The sequence below is a fragment of the Crocodylus porosus genome, unplaced genomic scaffold (assembly GCF_001723895.1).
Source record: "Crocodylus porosus isolate Cpor-Errol unplaced genomic scaffold, CroPor_comp1, whole genome shotgun sequence".
NCBI lineage: Eukaryota > Metazoa > Chordata > Crocodylia > Crocodylidae > Crocodylus > Crocodylus porosus.
The window spans coordinates 16,056,753-16,080,190 of NW_017728950.1; the positions used below are offsets into that span (position 1 = coordinate 16,056,753).

The 23,438-nt window shown below is 40.4% G+C and overlaps 1 protein-coding gene across 3 annotated transcripts in view; it reads right to left on the minus strand.

The window, feature by feature from the left end:
• CEP120 (centrosomal protein 120) overlaps positions 1-23,438 on the minus strand; it is a 67,718-nt gene that overhangs the window by 33,779 nt on the left and 10,501 nt on the right. For 2 of the 3 annotated variants that reach the window (XM_019555251.1, XM_019555253.1), the window contains exons 2-12: positions 21,351-21,507; positions 20,382-20,496; positions 19,491-19,632; positions 15,697-15,845; positions 13,446-13,643; positions 11,453-11,677; positions 11,005-11,206; positions 9,394-9,571; positions 7,708-7,857; positions 4,281-4,463; positions 958-1,054 (exon numbers count right to left, since the gene is read on the minus strand). In XM_019555251.1, the coding sequence (XP_019410796.1) occupies positions 958-1,054; positions 4,281-4,463; positions 7,708-7,857; positions 9,394-9,571; positions 11,005-11,206; positions 11,453-11,677; positions 13,446-13,643; positions 15,697-15,845; positions 19,491-19,632; positions 20,382-20,496; positions 21,351-21,507 (1,796 nt within the window). The remainder of the gene's footprint in view (positions 1-957; positions 1,055-4,280; positions 4,464-7,707; positions 7,858-9,393; positions 9,572-11,004; positions 11,207-11,452; positions 11,678-13,445; positions 13,644-15,696; positions 15,846-19,490; positions 19,633-20,381; positions 20,497-21,350; positions 21,508-23,438) is intronic. The other variant, XM_019555252.1, reaches the window with a different exon arrangement.

The window sequence follows — 23,438 nt, forward strand, 5'->3', positions numbered from 1 at the left end:
GGGTGAGAGACAGTGTCAAAAGCCTTCCGGAAGTCCAGGAAGATTATATCCACTACTACCCCTGCGTCTAACAATCTGGTGATCTGATCGTAAAAGGCCACCAGGTTGGTCTGACAGGACCTTCCATTGATGAACCCATGTTGGTTGCTCCTAAGCATGCAAATTAAAATGACAAAATTAAACAGTCCCTTAGAAATGGTGAAAAGGACATCAAAACAAAACGGTGCTGTTTTGCACAGCCCTACTGAATATGTACCACCTGTGTGCCCTTCTTGCCAAGAAGGCTAATGGAATACTGGGCTGCACTGGTAGGTGTGATGCCAGCGGATCAAAAGAAGTGATTATTTCTCTCTATTCAGTATTGGTGAAGCCACATCTGGAGTACTGTGTTCAGTTGCGGGCCCTCCACTCCAGAAAAGATGTGGACAAATTGGAAAGAGTCCGGCAGAGGGCAATGAAAATGGTGAGGAGGCTGGGGGACATTACTTAAGAGGAGAGGGTAAGGGAACTATGCTTATTTAGTCTGCAGAAGAGAAGACTGAAAGGAGATTTAATAGCAGCCTTCAACTACCTGGGGGGAGGGAAGGGAGGTGGGGGTTGAAAGAGGATGGAGCTAGACTGTTCTCAGTGGTGGCAGATGATAGAACAAGGAACAATGGTCTCAAATTGCAGCAAGGGAAGTTTAGTTTAGATATTAGAAAAACTTCTCTCACTAGGAGGGTAGTAAATCACTGGAACAGGTTACCCAGAGAGGTTGTGGACTTCCCATCCTTGGAGGTTTTTAAGACTTGGCTGGGATGATCTAGTTGGGGATGGTGCTACTCTGAGCAGGGGATTGGACTAGATGAGCTCCTGAAGTCCAACCCTAATTTCCTATTATGATAGCTACAACTGAAGCCTTAGGGAGGAAAAAAAGGGAGGGGTATGGGGGTAGGATTATATTAATGTATTATTTACTTGAGAAGAATCTGACACCAGAACTTCATGCATTTTCACAAGTCCATAGTCCTCCAGAGTCACAGTGTAAGAAAGTTCTGCTATCCTGTTGCTTGCCCTATAAATTACATCAGAAACATTTTCGTTGGATATTGTATAGCATACATACTTTAAAGTTATAAGAAATTAGTGTAGAATAGCAAGGCAAAACAGTTTACAGAGTTATCCGATTGTTTCATTGGAAGGACTGTTCTTAACATTTCCGAAATAATCATAATGTAAGAACCATTTTATATCTCTACAGTAGGTAAATACTGAACTTATCATAGGTTAAAAAACAATCAAGATTACTTTGTTGCTACCAAGCAAACCCATAAAAAATTAGTACATTACTTTATTACATTCCTACAAGACCCAATGCTTCATTTTTTATTACAATCTTGAATTTATGAAATGAAAACAAATTTACTTGTTAAAAGATTTCTGAAACTAAATTTAGTCTGGGATTTACTTTTAAAATAATTATGTTTAACCTTCTAGATGGCATACCTGTTATACCAAGCAATGTTTGAATAGTATTCTTTCAATCAATACTCTTTCTTGCTGAAATTCTTTACCTTTCCACTTTAAGCTCTTTTGACATTTTAACTTAACAACTTTCTCACCAATTCTGTTCTCATTTAAACAGAGCAGTAACATCCTATAGAATAGGATAACTGCTTCTTTCAAAGCAACATACTGAAGTGCCCTTTATACAAAATGTGTCATTCCCCACTCCCCACAAACAGGTGAGATTTCCATGGGTTCCACTTTAGAGCTGGCAATCCTTTATTCCTAGGGCTTTTAAAGAAAATTAGACCCTATTTAGGGGTCCTATTATTGAAAATGTCAGTTTCACTACATTAGTCAAACATCTTCAAAAGCAGATTTATTATTCTTGATATATATAAAAAAAGAGATTCTGAAAATAGGTAACTGCATTAAGAATGAATTAGGTCCTTGTCACAGATCTATCCATGAGGTATCCTGGAACTCCATGTTTCTCCCTTTGTCTCCCAAGGGACAAATAAGGTTTTCCCTGGGATAACCCTCTATCCCTGCAAGTCTCAGTTCCACTGTCCTTTCACCAGACCCTAGAACTACAATAGGAGATACATGGCTAACTCCACATAGTTTCCCCTTAGCTTTGAAAATACCTAAGACAGTGAATATTTTAATTGGGATCTCAGCCTTGACACTGCCTTTTAGACTCAAGAACCTCTCAGAAAATGCCAGCTCTTACTTTTCCTGTAGGCAAAGACAGCAAAAGCTATTTCACAGCACCCTGGTTGAGAACCTCTGCTTTAATCCAAACTGACATTCACTGTTACAGTAAAAAGCCCAAGACTAATCATGTTTGAGAATGCCATCTAGTGGTTAGTAACTTTTGTGTAATACATACATACTTCACTTGTTCATTTCTAACAAGTATTTTCACTCAGGGTGGGGAAAAGGGGCCATCTATTTGAATCTATACTGAAACCATAACATATGTCAAAACTATAATTACACACATGCTTACCCTTTACAACCTAGAGGTGAAATCCTGGCTCTACTGAAATCCATGAAAACAACTCATGTGGACTTCACAAGAGGAAGAAATACACTTTTTGCAAAGTCCCACTGAAATCAATTGGGCAACTTAAAACACACAAGGTTTAACATATATGTAACAATTAAGGGTTTCAACATTTTCTCCCTTAATTGTTCTAGCAAACTAGCTTTTAAAAAAATTGCTTCATTCTGTGGTCAGGCAGAAAAAGAACACTTTCTAGAGGCAAAGGAATTATTGGAATTTGCATCTTCAAAAGCAAGGGATAGAACAAAAAACAACTGGCAAGCTAAAATGATAGTGATCTAAATGTGATTTCTTACATTCCTAAATTCTTGTTCAGGAAAATGTGTGACCACACAATTCTCTAATTCAGGAGTTTTTAAAGTAAAAAAAGTTCTGGAATGAAAAGTGCTATTTAAAGTTACTGAGAAAAAAAAGGAAAAAGGTGGAGGGGAGATACGCGCGCACACAAAAAAAGCCCCCCAAATTAAACAAGCTAAGTTTTATTAGTTAAGTACAGATGACAAATTATTAGCTCATGACAAGGAGCACTATGGCCACAAACATCTCCCCCATGATGCCAGAGAAGTTTTTATGGCAGTACAAAATGCAAGTGAGCAGATGTCCTGGCCCTTTATGCCCCAAATGTCCAAAAATGTGAACTTAACTATTCCTATTGATAGCCTGTGTTGCTTGATCATGATAGATGCCTCTTGGTTATGGCAAGATGGATCCCTACAGCCTGAGACTTCCCACACTTTTCAGCTACCCCAGACAGGCAATTCTGGAACGCACATGTTTTAAGCTGTAGGGCAAGGGAAGCCCATGTGGTTCCCTACTCCAAACCTGCAGACATCCACTCCAGGCCAAGGTCAAGGTCAAGGTCAAGGCCAAGGCCAAGGCCAAGGCCAGGCAGCCAAAGTCACTGTCTTGCAGGATGGGTCCCCTGAAGCCCTGGGAGTGCCAGGAGCCCAATCCTGTAGGACAACAGCCCCAAGGGATGCCTGTATCTGTCAACCAATTGGGTCGCATGTGCTGGGACACATCCCAGCACAACTGATTCCACAACAAAAACAATGTCTATTTGTAGCCTGAAAGTGAATTAATTTGTGGCTCTGAAACTACTTGCAGATATATATGTGCCTCAAAATATTTTATTAATGGGAATTTGAGCTGTTTTACACTTTCGTATTAAAACATTTTGAAAAACATCATAAAAACTTATCAATATTTATTCTGTTTACTTTTATATTCTTAACTTGGAAGGACTGATCAGTTTCATTTTCAGAGGGGAATGTTTACTTGTACAAAATTAAAAATCTATCGATTCTCCTTAAGTTTTAAAAAAAACAAGCTTTTAGTAATGCCCATTTTGGGGCTAAGTCTGAAATTCTTCCAAGTAATTCTAGCTATAACTTACATTTCTATAGCACTTTGGACATAAATTTCAAATTCCATAAAGAGGAGAGTTTAAAATGTGAAAAAAAAATTGTAATAATAAATAATGATATCAACTATCACGTTATCACAATATATACTTCATCTATGAATAACACTTTTGTAAAGAAATAGCACCTACTTCCTTAAAAAATCTGGCCAAGTGTTTCTAAATAAAAGCTATGAAAACAGAACTTTTTGAAGTAGCATAAATGGAAAAAGGAAAAAAAATTATTTTGCTGAAAAGAAACATTTAAACAGTCTTATACAGAAGACTTGCTATAATGCGAATGACTTCAAAAATTTGTTTTACCCTTGGGCTGCTGTAACACCAATTCTTTCACTGCAAGTTTGACGCCAACACTGTTCACCATTAGTACCTAAGAACCGAGTTTTTTCCAAGGCCAAAACATTTGAAAGCTGCAGCATTGCCACTCCTAGAAGTAAGTCCTTAGCTATTTTATCTTTGTGCCACAATTCAACCAACAGTGGTAACCTAAAACAGAAAAGTGCATTAGTACTCAACCACCCAAAAACATTAATCTTTGGAGGGACAAGATCCCCCTTTCTAAAAGTTAGTTCCCAAACCAGTCTGGAGGCAGGACATTGTTATCACCCACAGCAAAAACATACCATTTCTTTTCAACTGTGGGGGTTGGGGGAGAGACTAGGGGTGCACCGATAGAGATTTTTTGCACCGATAGCTGATTTTTAAGGAGGTATATCAACTGATACCGATCCGATTTCCGATGCGTAGCCTAGTAGCTTGAAGAGCAGTGTCCAGCTGGTAAGTATGTTGTGGTGGAAGAGGGTAGGGAGAGGAAAGGGGCATGGTGGGGGTGCAAATAAAGGCCCCTGCAGTGAGGGGGGAAGTGGGGCTGGGGCTGGTGTAGGCGCTACCCAGCCAGGGCAGGACATGGGATGGAGCTACAAGCGGCTTGTCCAGGGGATGCAGGAAGGTGGGGGGGTGGCAGCTCTTGCCACTGCACGAGGGTATGGGGGACATGTGCCCCTGGATCTGTGCATGGGGCAGGACAGGCTGCCGCTACAGGCTGTAGCCAGGGCTGTGTTGGACTCATTCCAGCGGGGGCTGGGCCAGGTTGTTCTGGGGTGAGTGGCAGTGGCACTGGGAGAGGGGGCCTGCAGCCCCCCCGCAATTCACTGTAGCCCTCCCCAGTGCCCCTCCCAGCACCGCTGCCCACCTGCCCTAAGTGCAGCCTGGCCCACCCCCCACTGGGACGAGCCTGGTGAAGCTCCAGCCCTCAATGGCAGCCCCATCTCATCCTGCATAGCCAACTGGGCTACCATAGGGCAGTGGTTCTCAATCTTTTTTCTACTGAGACCCATTTGCAAAGATCCATGGCCTGTGCCGACCTACACCCCGTGGCCCTGCCAGTGCCTGACCCGCAGTTCTCTGCCTCCCCAGGCCATGCTGGTGTCCCTCACTCCTGACCTGCAGCTCCCTGACCCCCTCAGCCCTGCCAAAGGGGCCCCCAGCTGCCCAGTCCCACTCGGGCTGAAGCATGGGGCCTGTGGCAGCTATGGCTCATGTGGGCAGCAGTTGACTGAGTCTGGCCCCAGCATGGGCCGGAGGGAGGAGGAGGAGGAGAGGCCTGTGGCACCTCCGCTGCCCTGGGCTGGGGCTGCCATGCTGCGCCATGCCAAACAACCTGGCAGGACCCCTCCCAACCCCCAAGAAGCATCTCCCAGCTGCCCCACCCCCGTGAGCATGGGCACGGGTCCCAGTGCTGCCATCCCAGCCACACAGCTCTCCCCTCCTGGAAGGGACAGGCACCTTCCTGCTGCCCCTGTGCCCTGCCACAGTTCATGACCTTTTGACATTCTTGCGACCCATGGGTTGAGAAACGTTGCCGTAAGGCATTAGAAGTTGGGCCCTTTGACCATGCTCCACTGGACATGGCCATTGGTGGTAGGTTTGGCTCACTGTCACCAAATCCTGCAGCACCCCCACCATACCAGTGGCCAGTGCAGCAGCCCTTATGCCCTACGTTGGATCACGTCCCCAAGGAGCCCCACAGTCCAGATCCAGCCTGGGGCCCCATGTGAATTTGACACCCCTGATTTAAATGTTTTAGCTAGATCGCCATGATTGTTTTATGTTGCTACAATATACAGAATTTTTCATCAAAATCATGGAGTCAATTTTAAAATCTTTTCCATTCCTAAACATGAATTAGATTCATTAACTTCCTCTCTGCTGCTTTACTTCAAAGTGTCCCTTTAAAAAAAATTATGATGAAAAATAAGTGTAAAGATTGCAGATTCATTCACTCTCCATTCAATTCACACTGGACTGGAAAGGTTTTAAAAAAAGAATGATCCTGCCTCCCAAAGGTGGCAGAAGGCTGGGGCTAATGAGGCTTAACCAAATGTGGGGCAGCAATGGCACTGCAGAGGGCCACAGCGCAGACTGGCTGCAGGCTCCAGGCAGCTGCAGCAGGGGATGAGCACAGACAGACATGCAGGCACAGCCTGCATGAAGCCAGGATTACAGCCTGGTGGCATGTGGAGCACTGCGCACCACAGCAGGCAAGTCTGTGAAGGGGAGTGGGGTAAGGGGGGCAGATCAAGGCCCCCACAGTGAGGGAGGGAGTGGGGCAGAAGCAGGACAGGGGTGAATGGGGTCCTGGGGTCGGCCATGGGATAGTTGGAGCCTGGGCATCTTGTCCAGCGACATGGAGGCACTCGTGCTGCTGTGTACACCATGGGGGAGGGACAGAGGGCACATGCCCCCGCCTCTAGAGATGTGTGCAGGGCGGAGGTGTGCTGTCGCTGTGGGCCAGGGTTCTGTGCCCTACTGTTACTGCCTCAGGAGCCACACGATGCCACATGTCTCTCACCAGCATGCTGTGCTACATCCCCTGCCTGTCTAGCAGCAGCAGACATGGTGTTGCACAGTTTTTTGGGCAATAGCAGCAGGGCACAGAACCCTAGTATGCAGCAGCAGGCTGCCTCCACCCCATGCACAAATCCAGGGGGTACATGCCACCTGTTGCTCTCATGAGAGAGCCCCAGTGCCCCTGAATGAGCTGCCCAGGCTCCAAACATCCCACAGCCCTAGCTGGGGCTCCATTCACCCCAACCCCTGCCCTACTCCCTCCCTCACTGTGGGGGCATTATCTGCCCCCCCCCCACATCCCTTCCCTCTCCACAGACGTGTGTGTGCACACATACATACACACACACACTCAGCCCCCTTCCCCCTCAATAATATTTTCTCCTGCCACATATGCTACAAGAGGACTGGACTAGATTATCTCTTGATATCACTTCCAGTCATGGTTCTCTCCAATTCCCCCATTATACAATCGGTTGAAATATCACCGCTCTAATCCATATAGTTTTGCTAATCCTCCTGACAACCACTGTATTTTGCAAATTTCTGGTGGCTTGACTGCCAAAGTAAGTTACGCACACAGAAATCTTGCTATAGAACTGCAAAACTGAACCTGCTTTTGAAGGCTAGATTATATAACTTTCACTTTGATAACAATTTATGCAAATGGATGCCTCTATTGGAAACAATCACTGAATTAAAAATCCCATCCAAGGTAAGCAAGTACTATTGAATTGTAGCATGTACACCTTAGAAGACAAGAAAAGCATCTCATTTATACAAATTTATGATACATTAAGGCATTTGTTACTATTTTTCTATATTGAAAACACAGTTAAGTAATACTCCCTCTAATTAAAGAGAAAAAACAAGCAAGTTCTACCTGAGGAAAGTTTCTTGAAGCTGATGAGGTGTAGTTGCAAAGTCAAATGCACAATAAGACTGAGGAAGAAAGACTTCCATGTTTTTCCTTACTTCTACAGGAGGATTTGTCATAATCGGAGCCGCACTACCAAAAAATGGATATGAGTACCTAATGAATGATAAGAGATAAAAAAAGCACAATTAGAATGGGTTTCCTGACTAAGACAAACCTGCTCATCCAGTTTGTGTAACTGATGTAAGAGTATTAAAGAAAAACTTAAGTTACTAGTGTTGTCAACTGATAAATCAAGACTCCTTCTGTAGACTCTGTGTACACAACTAAAATTTAAAATAAAAAAAATCAACATCCAAAGAGCCAAATCAGACACTGACACTCCAGTCTCCTGGACTTAATAATACAAGATAAAAGCCCCAAATTCATTGTTGTTTGAATGGAGACATGGGCTTAACAGGCACTGCTAATATTCACACTCATGGCTAAAATGTTAAATATTACTATTATTTATATTACTTTTTTTTAATGCTTGTTTGATGCAGTCTAAATAAGATGATAAGATTTAGTCTCCCACAGTGATTTCAGAAGGCATATGTGTGAAAAAGAAATTAGCCATAAATGAGATTATATTTAATGTTTAAAATTACAAGAAGATAGATTTCTAACCCATCTTAAATGCATATTTTAAAGTCAGAGCTAAGCCTTTGAAATATTTTTTGATTCCCACGGAATACCACACAACATTATCCTGAACCAGCACCCAGTGACATTATATTAATGATCAAATGGAAGGCCAATTACTATTTTACTAATGCTATCAGCCAGCTGACCAACAGAACAGAAAATCTGTCTCGGATACTGCTGCTGACAAGACTGTCATTCCCCAGTAGTGCGTGTATGTACTATTGTTTAAATTGTTCCGACTTAAAATGAAGCTAGACTCCAAAACAAACAGGAAATTAAATGAATATGTATAGATTGCTAGTTAGACTATTTTAGTCTTTAGCTTCTGGGGAAATCAACAGCTGCAGCCACACATTTTGAAGCATCTAAAATAGAAAAAGTTACTTTTTATTTTTAATGAAAATGCTACATGCAATACAGGATAACAATTTTGGAGAGCTCTTCTGGAAGAAAGCTTTGTAAAAATGAACTGTTATGTAATTTTTTCCTTTTCCCAATAGGAACAGACTGCCAAAACGTGTTCTCAAAATGTGAGAATCCAAAGGATCCCACTCAGCCATAAAAATCAGGTTGTGTCAATCTGTACCTTAGCAAAAGAACTACAATAAGCTCCACAGAGAACCATTATTGGATGAAGAATAAGTGGGCAAGGCTACTAACGCTCGTTCTGAAAAAGTAGGTACAAAACGAAGTAACCATCTTCTCTTATCTAAGGCCTGAGTAATGAGTGGTATCATTTGGGCTGAGATCTTAGTGATAGGTATAATAAGAAAATCCAATAAAAGTAAAATATTACTTTATACCCTACTATTCTCAGAACATTTTTTGTTATAAAAAGGCCTGATATTTTAATGCTTCACCCATCATTGATAAGCAGCTACTTGAAATGAAAAGGTATGGCAACCTCTATTACCAATACTTCCAAGTTGTGTATTTCTTTCTATCTGGAAAAAGAGAATCAGTACCACTACTAACAGCACAATCAGCAAATAAAATATAACATACCTTAACATGCAGTTGACTGGAAATCCAACATCTAGATTATGAATACTCTGTAAATCTATTGAAAAGCAAAAATGATGCGACGCTGCAGGCACTACAATTTTTTGTGTTGAAGTAGACTCAGAAGCACTGGATGCAGGCTGAGGGTTGGACTGAGAAACAGATGTTGGAGAAGTCAAAGCTGAAATTATAATACAAGGGAGTTTTAAACACAGCTCTATCTTCTGTTCCATCTAAAACGCTACTAATTGGGGAATGATTAGCTAGGCTGCAATACTGGAGAAAAGGACTTGAGATTTATAGTAGACTATAAGATGAAAAGGAATCAGCAGGATACTTTTGTTGCAAAACAAGCCAGTATTTGGCTTGTTCTCGGTTTCATTAGACTCAAGACGCCCCTCAAAATGTGAGTTCTCACTCATTTTTGAGTATAGAAAAACAACAAAACAATTCTTCTGTTACAAAGAACCTAGGAAGGCCACAAGCCATCAGAATATTTTTACAGCACACTAGGGATTCCTATTTGAAATCTCTGGGTTTAATCTTGTGAATCATGTTTGTACCCCTAACAGTGTTAACATTGCATGGTACTCCATGGCACCCTTAAAAAGATCTTGCAGAACCCTGGTTAAAAATCACTCTCATAAGAGTCACAGATGAAGTGGGCCATTGCCTATGAAAGCTAATTAATTTCTGAATGGAATTAGTGTCTAAAGGTGCCACCTTATCCTGCCTTAAGCCAATAACATACTGGGTTGTTTTAACAGGAGTGTCTCTTGCAAGTCAAGTAAAACGATTCTTTCACTATTCTGTACTGGTGAAAGCCTCACCCGGAATATGCAAATCAATAATGGCACCACAATTCAAAAGAGAGAAGAAATAAATTAGAAAGACTCCAAAGGAGAGCAACAAAACATTAAAGGTATGACTTATGAGAGAAGGTTGGAAGCACTGGGATTTCTTAGCTTGGAGAAGAAAAGACTGAAGGAGAATTTGATTACAATCTTCAAATACAAAGGAAGCTGTTTACAGAAGTAACTTAAATTAAAAAATGTGAAATTTCAAGTTGTGTATTAAAAAACAACTTTCTTACTATGAGGGTGGTTAAGCATTTGGAATAAGCTACCTACAGAGCTTGTGGAACCTCTATCTTTGGAAATTTTCAAAAGCAATGAGAAAGGTAGTGTGTGTAGTAGGGGGACTGTGTTAGCCCCCTAGCTGTTGGCTGCCCTGACACCACCCCTCGGATAAGTAGTGTCTCATTAGGCTGGAAGAAGTGTGGGGCTGTGGATACTCTATGAGCCTCTAGCTGCTTTGAGGGCTGTAGGGAATTCTGCCACAGGCCAGATCTGGCCCACTGGCAATACGTTCCAACCCCTGATTTATAGCAGTGTATTTCAAATTATTGTTAATAAATTACCAATGACCAACAGAGCATTGATTACCGAGCACTGGCTCTTCCACTTATTTTTGGCTGTTACTGTCTTTTTCTTTTTTAAATATGCGTTAACTTTTAGTATTAAATATCCCCATAAAAAAGGGATCCACATGATCCCAATGTGATCGAGGAGACAGAATGGTTCCAGGAGCGTTCCTCATTATAACAACACGTACCTTTTTTATTTAGTTTTGTGCCCTTGTCAGACTGAAGACTTTCCGCTTCACTTTCTGTTGCTTCATCCTTTGTGGGAGGGAATTGGCCATTTGGTGCATTCTGGGATCTGTGCTCTGGGCTGCTGTTTTTTTCCCTTGTGGGGGAACCAACTCTTCTCTGCAAGTGTTCTGGCTCAGTCTGAGTGACTAACTGAAGCAAAGGCTACACAAAAATCAAATGGTTTTAAATGTGTATACATATTCTTTAAAATATCTATGTAATTTGATATTTTAATGATATAGGTAAGCAAAGAAGTTATTTAAAAAGTAATAAAAATATTGTAGATTTTTCTCTTGGTTTTCCTTTTGTGCTTTAAAATGTAATACACGGCTTTTAAAAATAAGAGTTAAGTTCATTATAACTCTTAAAACCATATTTAAATCAAAATTAAAAACGAGTAATTCATACTTGTGAGTGCATGTTTTCCTTTTGCAAGGTTACAGATACCCCAACAGTAGGAGCCAGATCAGAAGGCAACGGTGGCAGTTTTTGCTTGGCTCGATTTGGTGGAACAAGAATGAATGCCTCTTCAACTGCCAGAGGATGTTCAAACTCTACAATGTCTTTCTTCAACAAACCAGCTAGTGGTATTTCAGTGCTTCCAAGAGACTGGTCCCCACAGCAAAGATGGATCTATTTAAAAAACAAAATGAAAAAGCGGGTATGCAGAAATAGGTGAGATGTATGTACATACTTCTTCTACTACATTGTCTGACATTGAACCTCTTTCCAGCAAATGGGTAAAGATAAAAAATTCTCATTCCCTTTAAGTTTAATACAAAAGATTGGAGTGGCATCTAGGGGATCTAGATCCTCCAGATCAGCTGGGTGAAGATTGCCCTAAAGTAGTCATTGTGACACACAAATGCAGACTAGAGAACCGAGAACACTTTCACAAATCCTAGCAGAAAGGGTGTTTTGGGGTGGGATGGGCTGCGGTACCGCAACTAAGGTAAAATATCATGACTTAGGTAGGTTCTAGAATCATTTTGTTGCACTGACAGTTCTCAGGATCAGTCAATTTCAGGAGTCACCTAAAATCCCACACCTTCTCAGTGTCTAGGTATGTGGTGCACCTCATCAGTAGAGCACATAAATCTTACCATAAATGTGCATGTGTACAAAACAAAAGTTATATACAGCACAGTAAGACATACAAAAGAAAAAGATAAATAACTTGAGTCTCAGTGATACTCTATACACAGAAATGCATGCCAAATTTCTACTGATTTCCCCAAAAGTTTGAGAGACTTTATAAGTTACATAAAGTAGATGTTTTCGATCCGAGCCTTCAAGAGGCCGAGAAGCGATTAATCCAGCATAAAGTTCATTGGGACTTTACAAAACACCTTTCACAGACAAGTCTAGGAACTTCACTTCATCAACCTACTGAATACAAAAAATGATGGACTAAATACAGACATTGGATTTATGACACATAATAACCTGCCTCTTACCCACTGACTCCTCTTACCCACTGACTCCTCAATTTCCATCTTCACTGACTGCCTTTCATGCATGCATACCAGCCTCCGGCTGCTTTACTAGTCATTCCACCCAGGAAGAGCACACACCAACTGCAGATGCTTCCTCAGCCTGATGAAGGGTATTTGTACCCAAAACTTGCAAGGAAGAATGTTTCCAACTATTTGACTTAGTCTAATAAAAGATATCAGATTTACCCAAAGAACCTTGTCTGCTTATGTCCTTAGAACAACACAGATACAACCTATACCCATTAACTTATTTTAGCTTCTGTGTGGGGAAAAAAAGTAAACCATTTTATTTGGTCTTTGAGATTATATTACAACAATACCGTGCCTCTTAAATACTAGATATGCTTTGGTAACAGATGGTCTGGATCCCGCACGATGCTAAACACTCTGGCATCAATCAGGCAAAACACCCAACTTTAAGAAGATGACTCGTCCCAGTGGAGAAGTGCCAGCCTACACCAGAGGATCTGGCCCAATATACTTATTTCAGATACTTTTGCAATTACTAGCTATTTTGAATAAATAAATAAAAAGATAATCTCTCTCAAACATAGAGACAAACTTTTTAACAAGGTCAGAGCATAACATCACTCAGGTTAAAACAAACCAAATGAACAAAAATAAGATGGTCTAGATTTGCCACCTGACTTAAGCATCAACTGTATCATTAAAGAGCTGACTTGTGTCCAGTTATTGACAATTTTTCCACTGACTTCAACATCAAAATTCGTCTGATGAGCCAGATCTTTTTAAACTTACTGCATATTATTTAAAGACCAGATGAACGATAAGCAATATATAAAATATTCTTGGTTTTCAGGTCAGGCTTTTATTCCAGTTTAAGCCTGCACATAGGATTCTACCTCTTTTAAGTCACCACAGCTAAAAAAATATAAATTGTTTACCTGTAGTTTTTGCTGAACAGAAAGGTAAACTCGAAGGACTTCAATGCTACTGCGTATTCGAACTGATGCTCTCTCTGGTTCAAAATTTGGATTGATCAGATCAGTAAAAGGTTCATTTGTGACATCATTTCCCAGTAGCGAATAGTAGAAGAAAAAATCAGGCTGTCGTTCTGGAAGTTTCATTGTAGTAGGAATCAACTAAAAATAGGCAAAGGAAAAAAAAAGTATTAACATCACAAATACAGTAATCTTCTAGTATTTTCTTAGAAGAGGTTGTAATCAGTTAAACATCTTTCGCAGTCTGAGGCAGAAACTGACTGAAATCCCAAGTGGCAAACTGCATTTTAGGTCAAGAATGGCCAACCTGTACCACAAGTGCCACAAATGGCATGGGTAGCCTCTGTGGGCGCATCCAGATGTGCATGGATGTTTGGTTCCACAGGGACAACTAGCAGCGGTGCACCTTGCATTGCACCTACTTGTTGCTGGGGAATACTCATGTCATATGCACTTTGGTGCACAGCAGCCGCACCTGGGGTCCTGGCGGCCTCCCGAGGCCACAGCCGCGGCGATTCTGCCATGCAAACCTTGGCTGGGTGCTGCAGCACAGCTCCAGGCAGCTCAGCTCTGCTTTTGAGCAGCATGCACTGCCTGAGCATTTGCTGTGCCAGGTTGGACAGCCACTGGTCAGGGATGATCTGGGGTGTAGCTATCCTGACAGTCTACTGCTTTGCGGCTTTGTGGATTGGTCCCATCCCCTCTTTTCTGCTACAGCCAAGGTTGGGAACTTTGACTATGGTGTACTAATGTTCCTTCTGGGAGCAAAATCAGAGGTTCCTGGCTAGAGGGTCTTGCCCTTCCCCTCAGTGTCAGATTGATCACCATATTTGGGGTTGGGAAGGCATTTTATCCTATGGTCAGATTGGTAAGCACTGTAGAGGGTTTTGCTTTCCTCTGTAGCAGGTGCCATGAGCCTCTACCCAGGACCTCTTAAGCATATATTGTCAACATTTTACAGAAGCAGGACACTGACAGCTGTGGCTCCCCTGCTTTACCTGTTGTAGGTTAGTCCATGTTGTGTCAGGGCTGACGACAGTCTTATGCATTGTTTATATTATGGTTTGTATAGGATGCTTTGGATTGGGGTGATTCTGCCTCTGGCAGCAGTTGGACTAAATGACCTCTCGAGGTCCCTTCCAGCCATACTTCTCTATGACTTTAAGAAGCGCTTTGCTCCACAGTCCTGATGACTTTCAATAGGGCCACTTGTGAAGTAAAAATAGTTTGTTTTACATTAGGATTAGATACCTCAACTGAGATCTGAGATCAAGGCTTCTCTCAATACATTGGACTCTGTATAGTCAAACAGTGAGAAACAGGCACTTCCTGACTATGTAAGATCTCAACAAACAAGCTCAGAAGGCAAAGATGTATAGTGACTTGCCTAAGATCAAACACGTCAGCAACAAGGATGGAAAGAGATTCCAAGTCCTCCAATTCCTACAGAAATGTTCAATCCACAAAATTATTCCACCAATAAGAGAAAAGTAATCAATGTGACAAAACCTGGACCTGACTGGCTCCAATCGTCCTTTTAATCGAGCCACATTTTTGTCTCCCCTTAAAAACCTGTCACGGTAAAAAGGCTGTATTTCAATAAGTTTTGCAGAAAGTTCAAATCACTTGAATTACGAATCATTTAAGGGTTACTTTGATCTGGAATTATGATTCATATGTCATAACTTCATGTTCCTCTACTTCAAAAACAGCTATTAATAACTTTCTACATTGTTAAGTCTCAGACACATCTCTGGCTATATTTGAAGAACCAGGCAATTGAAGTGATTAATTATTTCAGATATTTTTGAGTCCTGTTGCTTTCTAGCAAAGATACAGGAGGTTTTACCTATTGGTTTTAGTCCCTTGGAAAAAACAAACTGAGCAAGCATGGTATGCAAAGTAACATATTGCCCTTTATTACTTAAATCTTAGAAAGCACTCAAGAGTATTTCTGTAAGAACTTTTATCTGACTCAGATGAATTCTATTCTTTCACAAAGAAAATCTAACACTATAAACTTATTTATGCTCAAATGTAGATAGTGTATCATTAAAAAGAACATGTACACTAAGACTATTTATAGATGAGATTTACTATATAATGAAAGTCCTGTACCAGGAACAAGACAAGAAATGGATAGAATACTGTCCTCAAAATGACTTTGGGCTTAAAGGTGTATTGTTATTATTACCTGTTCCAGTTGTGTAGCAAATGCAATAGTTACAGACAAAACAAAGTAGTCTCTGCAATACTCTGCTGGTCCAATCTGATGATAGCCCTCTTCTTCATTTAGGACTGGTACAATAGTTTTAGGGTCCAGCTCAGAAAGAAGAGCAGGTACTTTAAAAGAAAAAAAAAAGAAGAATGAATACAGCTGTTTTCTAGATCATCATGGCAATGTGCTTCTATATAGTTTATAGAAGTAGAAAAGTTCAAGACTCCAGATGCTAATGCTTCACAGAATTCTAATATTAAAAAAATGGAACTTGCTTCTGAATACAAATACATATTATTTCTCTTTAATTAGATTCCACTTCAATGAATGCTCATATTAATTTTGAGAGGTTTTCTTTTCTGACATGAATACAAAAAGGTGTAAGATAGTGCCAGCACAAATACATAATTGATGGAAAACATGAAAGTTCATTCAGTAGCCTTTTGGAATTTTTCTTCCTTCACCTCGTCTTTTCAACTGAAGAAGCTTAAAAAGTCTTATTTAGCAAATCTTAGGAAGATAGTCATAGAAACCTTAACATACACAAACATAGTAATTTTGAATTTAGATTTCTCAGGTATACTTTCTGACAACAGTGCAAATACAAAACAAGGAAATCATAAGGCAAAGTGGACATCAGTTGCTACCGGTGTACAACTCAAAATTTTCCACGTGAAGCAATGGCACCCTTAAAATTTTCAGCATCTGGCGGAGAAAGTGTGAACAACTGGTAAAGTTTTCACTAATAAGAGTCTGAAGTTTTAAACAGATAGTTTCCACTCTTTGCTCTCTAGCTTAAATCCTAGGACTGTTGACCAGTTTCTATAACAAGCAGTACATCCCTGGAAGATACATATAGTTGCTGCAAGTATATTAAATCCAAACATACCTGAAACTAAGATAACCTTAAATCTGGTCTCTATAATTTAAAATGAGGGGGAAATTATTGGAGTCAGGAACGAATGAATTAAGAGAAAAATCTTACCATGTTTTAAACTCCATTGAGGATGTACTTTACTAATCTTGACAAAAGTATTTGTGCATGCTTTAGGATAGTAGAGTGAAGCATAAGGATGAGAGAAAATTAGAGTTCAAGAGAAATAAAAACAGAGCTTGTAACATCTGACATAGTAGGCTGTAACCTATGAAAGCTCGTTCCTCTCTGAATAAATTAGTCAATAAGGTGCCACAATGTTTTGCTTTATGCCAAACTACAGACAAACACAGTTAACTAGCCATGTCTTCCCATGCTTATATTATATGTGATTTACTATACTCTATAAAAATAAATGGCATGCAGTGTTCCTGTTAATAAATAAAATCAACATCCAGTTTTTCCCCATGCCAAGGAAGAAAGCAAGCAACCAAACTCTATTAAGAATGGCACTAGTATAAATATTGTAAATGAAATGCATAAGCTTTTTGGAAGAGAAAGCAGGTGAGAGATGAATGCTGAAATACCAAATAATGTTAGTATTCAGGCATGCTAGTTCATGGGAGTTGAACTGATGACCCCGATGTTCCTTCCAACTCTATGATTATTCTTAAAAAAGAAAAATCACTAGACCAAATTCAGTAGATTGTAGAGAGCTTCTCCAACTATAAACAAATCCTACCACTGTCAGAGCTACTTCTGGTGTGGAAATGGTAACCGACAGGTTCACAGTACACTAGACAGTTGACGATCACACGAAAAAGGGCCTCAGAGCAATAGGTTAAAGCAGCAGTGCCAAACCTTTTCATCTTATGAGACAGATGAGCAGTGCCATTTCTGTCTGCAGAGAGGCCCAATTTAGCTATGTTCTGCTTGGAAATTTGGTGGTGAGGGAGAGGTGGCAGTATTAACTGACACCATGCCCCTGCTGCCTAATCTCTAGACTCATGGGGAGTCTTACAGGCTAGATTACATTGTCTGTGGGAAGGAGTTGGAACACGCCTGGGCTAAAGTAGTCAATCTTTTTTGACTCAAGATACTATGGAAAAATAGCGATTCTTCTGTTGCAAAGAACTTAGAAAGATGACAACAGGTTAGAATGTTTCTAACACAATGGATTCCTAGATAAAAATCTCTGGGTTTACCTTATGAAAAATATTTGCACACCTAACAGTGTTAACATTGCATGAATCAAGCTTGAAAGGCACTCCAGTGTGCCACAGCACCCTGGCTAAGAATCACTGGGATAAAGCTGGGGTAAGGGGTAATCACTGAGGTAAGGACTTATCTTATAAAAAAAATCTCATAGGATCTTTAAAATCAGAAGAAGAAGAAATTTGGTTTAAGGCCTCATCCACACACAAGGACCTGCACCGAACAGAATTAATTTATTTATTTCAAGAGGGATGAGATATCTCAGCAGGGTTAGCACTCAAGCCAGCAAGTCTGTTGTTTTAAACCTGATGTTCTATTGTACTAAACCTGAACTAAACAATACTGGACTAACCCCTCCAAACTTTACAAGTGTATTTTCACCTAGGTAGATACAAACATGAAATACAATCTTTAAAATTCAGAAAAAAAGAATCAGATAAAAATATTCTGAGGAATGACAGGTGCAACCTTAAGGACACGATGATGGGAGAAAATATATAGCTTAAATGTTCTAGGGGCCTCCTCTATCCCTCCATTAAGAATACAGCTGGAGGTCATTCTTAGATGGGGAGAAAAGCGTAGAAGTAAGAGGGATTTCTTAGTTTCTTCTTACTGTTAATTTGGCTTTGAGAAGGAAAAATAACTGAGAAAGAAAAACTGCCTCCTGGAGTTCTCCAACTTACCCTGGATACATCAAGACATACAGCAACTATTGTTCTGAGATTGCAGTCTACCTTCCCAGTTCGATAATGGAGGTATAGTTTAAACTAGATTTTGAAGAGGCTGCGGGGAAATTATTGCTCTGGGAGTCAGAAAAGCTTTTATCCTTTGGGGCAAGATTGATTATCTGTCTGATGGATTTTTTTTACCCCCTCATTTTTCTTGATCATGGAGGCTTGGTTTAAATACAATAACTTAAAACAGGATTAAAAAAATTAAAGACAGAATTTATAACTTGTCAAAGCTGCATGAGATATCCTGAAGGTAAAAGAGTAAAAAGAAACAGAACTAGAGGCTAACATGTATTGGAAATTAAGAAAAATAATTTTTGCAGCTTAATTTGACATATGTTCTCATTTTATTTCAGGAGTTGGGGAAGAGAATTCACTGGTGGGCCAAATGTTAAAGGTTAACTTTGAGGGAAGCAACCCTGAGTACTGGTTATTTACAAAGATGTCAGTTAGTACTAAACTGGATGGTATGGGATGGCAAAGTTGGATCTGTTTTCGTTTCTTGTATCCTGATCAATTCTTATCCACATCTTACAGTTTACAATTCAGATTTGTTACTTCATGATCTGGAGTTTCAGCTATTTAAACTACTCCTTGTCAAGAAAAAAAGAAACCTATTTCTTTAACTTCAGAAACCCCTGTGTTACCAAAACCTAATAAAACTGGACAGCCATTTTTAAAACAATGCCACAACTTCACTACTCGCCTGTGGTTTGCATCCCAACTCAACTTTGAGCCTCACAGCTTGCAAAACAAGCTACTGTCTGCAAGTAATTTGAACTCATAGTGCATGCGGATACTGTAATATTTTGTTATAACGTTTTCACACAAAATATTCACAAAGTAAAAATGCATCTGCCAGACAAATTTACCATATGCAGCAAACTGTTCTTCACACATTAAAGATTTTTTCTGAATAAACTTAGCGAGGTTTTTATTATGCTTTATACCTTTCCCTTCTCTAGGAGGTGCCTCCTTTGCTCTAAAAACATCCACAGGTGCTTTTGTATCAGTTTCCAATGTCAAGCTAATCTGCATCTCAGACTTAAATTTAGTATATTTGTTACTGAGCAAGGGGTACCATTTTGGTGCCTGCAAAATAAAAAGATACACAAAATATGATCCAAAAAGTAGTAACAAATAAAATGGAAAAGAAAAAAAGAGTTTATTATTATTATAGGGTAAAATAATCTAAGAGGCAAGTCATTTAGTCATAAAACTATTATTAATTTTAGATGCATGTGTTTATTTTCAAAATGTCAGACACTAACACTGATGTGGATCAAACCTTTCTACTCTACAGTCAAATAGAACTAGAAAGTAAGAAGGCTGCCTCCCAAACACTTCCAGTAATTTTAATGGTTAATTATGTTCACTTAAGAAAAACAAAACAAAAACTAAGCTAAACTAAACTTGTGGATATTTTCTAGTTTGAATTAGATACAATATGAAAAACAAATGTATCCAAATTCAATTTTGCAGTTCTTGAAAATATTTTTTAAAATTTGAAAATACAAAAAGAACAAAACAAAACAAACCCACAACCAAACAAACCCAACCTCATACACATTTAGTTTTGTGCTCTCAAAACAATCTCTAATGGTCAATTTAAAAATATTTTATTATGTGATAAAAATGATGTATTCAAAATGCTTATCTTCACATATGTGCAATTAAAGCATCTTTTTAAAAAGTTCTGAACTAGATCATCTAATGAAGGAATCTACTTTCTTCAGAAAAGGATTTGAGAACTTCCCTGTTTCCTTCAAAAGCTTCCAATATATTTTTATAAAGAAGAAATCTAATGTGCATACTGTCAAAATGTCAGTTATTAAACACACCTGTTTCTTTTCTTGGGCAGCTCTTAAATCTAATACAATGTAGCCTACGCTATCCTTTCTTGAAGATACAGGATCCAAGGCAAAACACTGGAGCTTGATAGGTGTTCGCTGCAGCCTAAAAGACCACCCCAATAAAAAACAACATGAAGTAGTAAAAATGTCTGCAGTTATGTGCAGCTGACAAATAATTCACGATACATACAAAATGCATCAACTTTTCATAGGTTTGGAACTAGTTATGACTAGGGACCTACTCAAATTGTAATTGCACAGATTTAATGGAAATTGCAAAATTGGGCAATCCCTGTGGAATCTGCAGGAAAAACAAACAAACAAAATCTTACTAAACATAAAATGTTGGCTACCCAGTGGGAACTGGTGGTCACCCCTGGCTGTGCAACCTGACAGGAAAGGGGCTACCAGCACAAAGGTGAGCAGGAAAATGGCTCCGCCCTTACGTTTCATTGCTGAGTGGCTGAGAGGAATCCTTGTCTTATGGCCCTGCCCCTCTCTAATCAGCAGCAAAGGGTGGGGCCGCATCACGGACAGCCTTCTCAGCCAATCAGTGACAGGGACAAGGTCACCAGGGGCCACTCGGCCATACACATGAGGGCCCCACCATAATAAGGCCTGTGAAAATGGGTTCTCATAGGATTTTTTTACCACAGACGCAGCACAGCATCATTCTTTCATAGAATAATTCTTCTACGTTAAACCTCCCTGCCTCCCCTACCACAATCAGTTCAGCAAAACAAAGAACTTTATGTTCTTTCACCCTTATTCTTACCTATAGCAGCAGTATCCTCAGATAAATTAGTTTCAGCATGTAATTAAGTATATCATTAAAGCGACTAGTTTCAATTCTAACATTTTTAGTGGACAGTAGTTCAAACACATACCTTTCACTAACTGTAAGAGACACAATAATGACAAACTAAACTTATTCTAGATTTAGTTTCATAATGCAACCTGTGCTGATGAAGTGCTTTCCTATCAAGTTCCCAAGCCAATTCAGTGGCAAACTCTGGCTGGTTTGTGTGATCCACAGGATCAGTAGACAGCTGTTCACCATCAAATTTTGCTTCTACGACAAGTGTATGCTTGGCACGTTTAGGAAAATGCCGTCCTAGAAAAACAAAAGCACAGAAATGATATCTTCACTTGGGGGGGGGGAGGGGGGGGAGGAGAGAATGTATTTATATCACAAGACAAATGTATAAAATGTTTCCTTTGTCATTTAGCCCACAGTTGTTTTAATATCTCAATATACTTTTTTATTATTAATTATGAAAACCCTTTCCTTCCCACCACCCATTCACAAAAAATAGATATTAGATCTTAACACAAAACAGACAGTAAAATGTATTTACATTGAAAAGAAGCTTGCACATATATACAAACTCTTATTCATTTATTTGTGCAATTGCCATATGCACTTGAACAGTAACCTTATTAATTACTCCTATTCCTTTCAACAGAACTTTCCCTATGTAAGTAACTTTATTCCCCCCCCCAGAAGTGTGACATTGGGCTTTTAGACAGGAACACCTTTGGTACCCACCCTCCATTTCTCAAAAATCTGTTAACTGCTTAAGTGGATGATGTACAAATGCTCCCTAACTCATGTATGCTTAGCACCTGGAACAATGTCATCTGGCCTGTGGGGCTCCTAATAGGTCTATGGGGAACCCTGCAGGCTGTGGCCCTCCATGCTAGATCAGGCACGCAGGGCCTGATCCCAGCATACAGGGCTCAGTGACAGTGGCATAGGGCCCTGTGGGCCTGATCCCAGCACTCCGAACTATCTAAATCTGATATACAAGTTTCTAGTCCAGGAAAATTTCTTGAAAAAAATTACTACATTTATGGATTGTGTAACAGGGGACCTTGCCCTGCTACTGACAGCAAGAAATTGAAGACTGTGCTTTTAAGACAAGCTCCTCAGAGGCCAGAAGAGGCAGGCTGTAGCTATATATAGCCTGCACAGAAGCAGAAGGGGTAGTCTGACTTGGGCAGCGCTACAGGAAGGATCTTACTGCTGGGAGAAAGAGAGAAGTGGTACAGGGAACTGCAGACTGACTGGCTGCGCTAGCTGAAGGAGCTCCCTGTGCTGAGTGGGTAAGCAATATGGGACACAGGGAATTATGAGTAGGCCCAGGAAAGAACAAGCTGGGAGAAGCCAGAAAAACCAAGTAGAAGCCTGGGGAAGACCTTAGAGAAAGGCACCCCAGCTGCATTTGATTGTGCTTCTGTTGGGCTATGTTTGCTGTTTAGGTTACAAAGGATGGCAGTGGCTGAAGGTGAGGAAAGGAGGCACTGAAGATGTCCCACAAGAGGGATTAGGATAACTGAGTTGGGCTGCCAGAGGACCCAGTGATCCAAAACCCAACTGTCTGAGCCTGAGAGACTGTGCAGGACTATCATTCAGAGATGTAACAACAACTGAAGGCATGGCAGATGAGGGTAGGGTGGTACCTGGAGTGAGCCACTCCTGTTACTGGCCTTTGATTCCATTATAGACAGGACTGAAAAACTGCAAACTGCCAAAAATTAATGTGAAAAGTTATTGGTCCAGATAACATTGGTATCCCCTCCCTCCGCACCCCCCTCCAAAAATTGATCCAGCACTTCTGTTTAGCCTTGCAGTTTTTTCTTTCAAAACTCTCCCCTCCACTTAACCCCAAGACAAGACAAATGGAGGAACTCAGAATATAACATTTATAATATCTGACAACCTACAGCTGAGGTCAGCAACATGTGATCTGCATGTCAGATACAGCTGGACAAGCTTTGCTTAAACAACCTACCCAGTTCTGGGATCCAGCAAACTGTGAGGAGCATCTAGAAGCACAGCGTGCTTCTGGATGTGTGAAAGAGCTCCAGCAACAGCATGGTCCATTCTGTGCCAAATCTCAGGCAGCAGCTGCAGCAGCAGGGCCTGGGACAAAGGCACCAGCATGTCCCTGACCAGCCCAGTGTTTCTCTAGAAACTGTTTTTCATCAAATACCAGGCTGATGGGGACAGGCTGGTGCCTCTGTTCCAGTTCATGTTGCCAT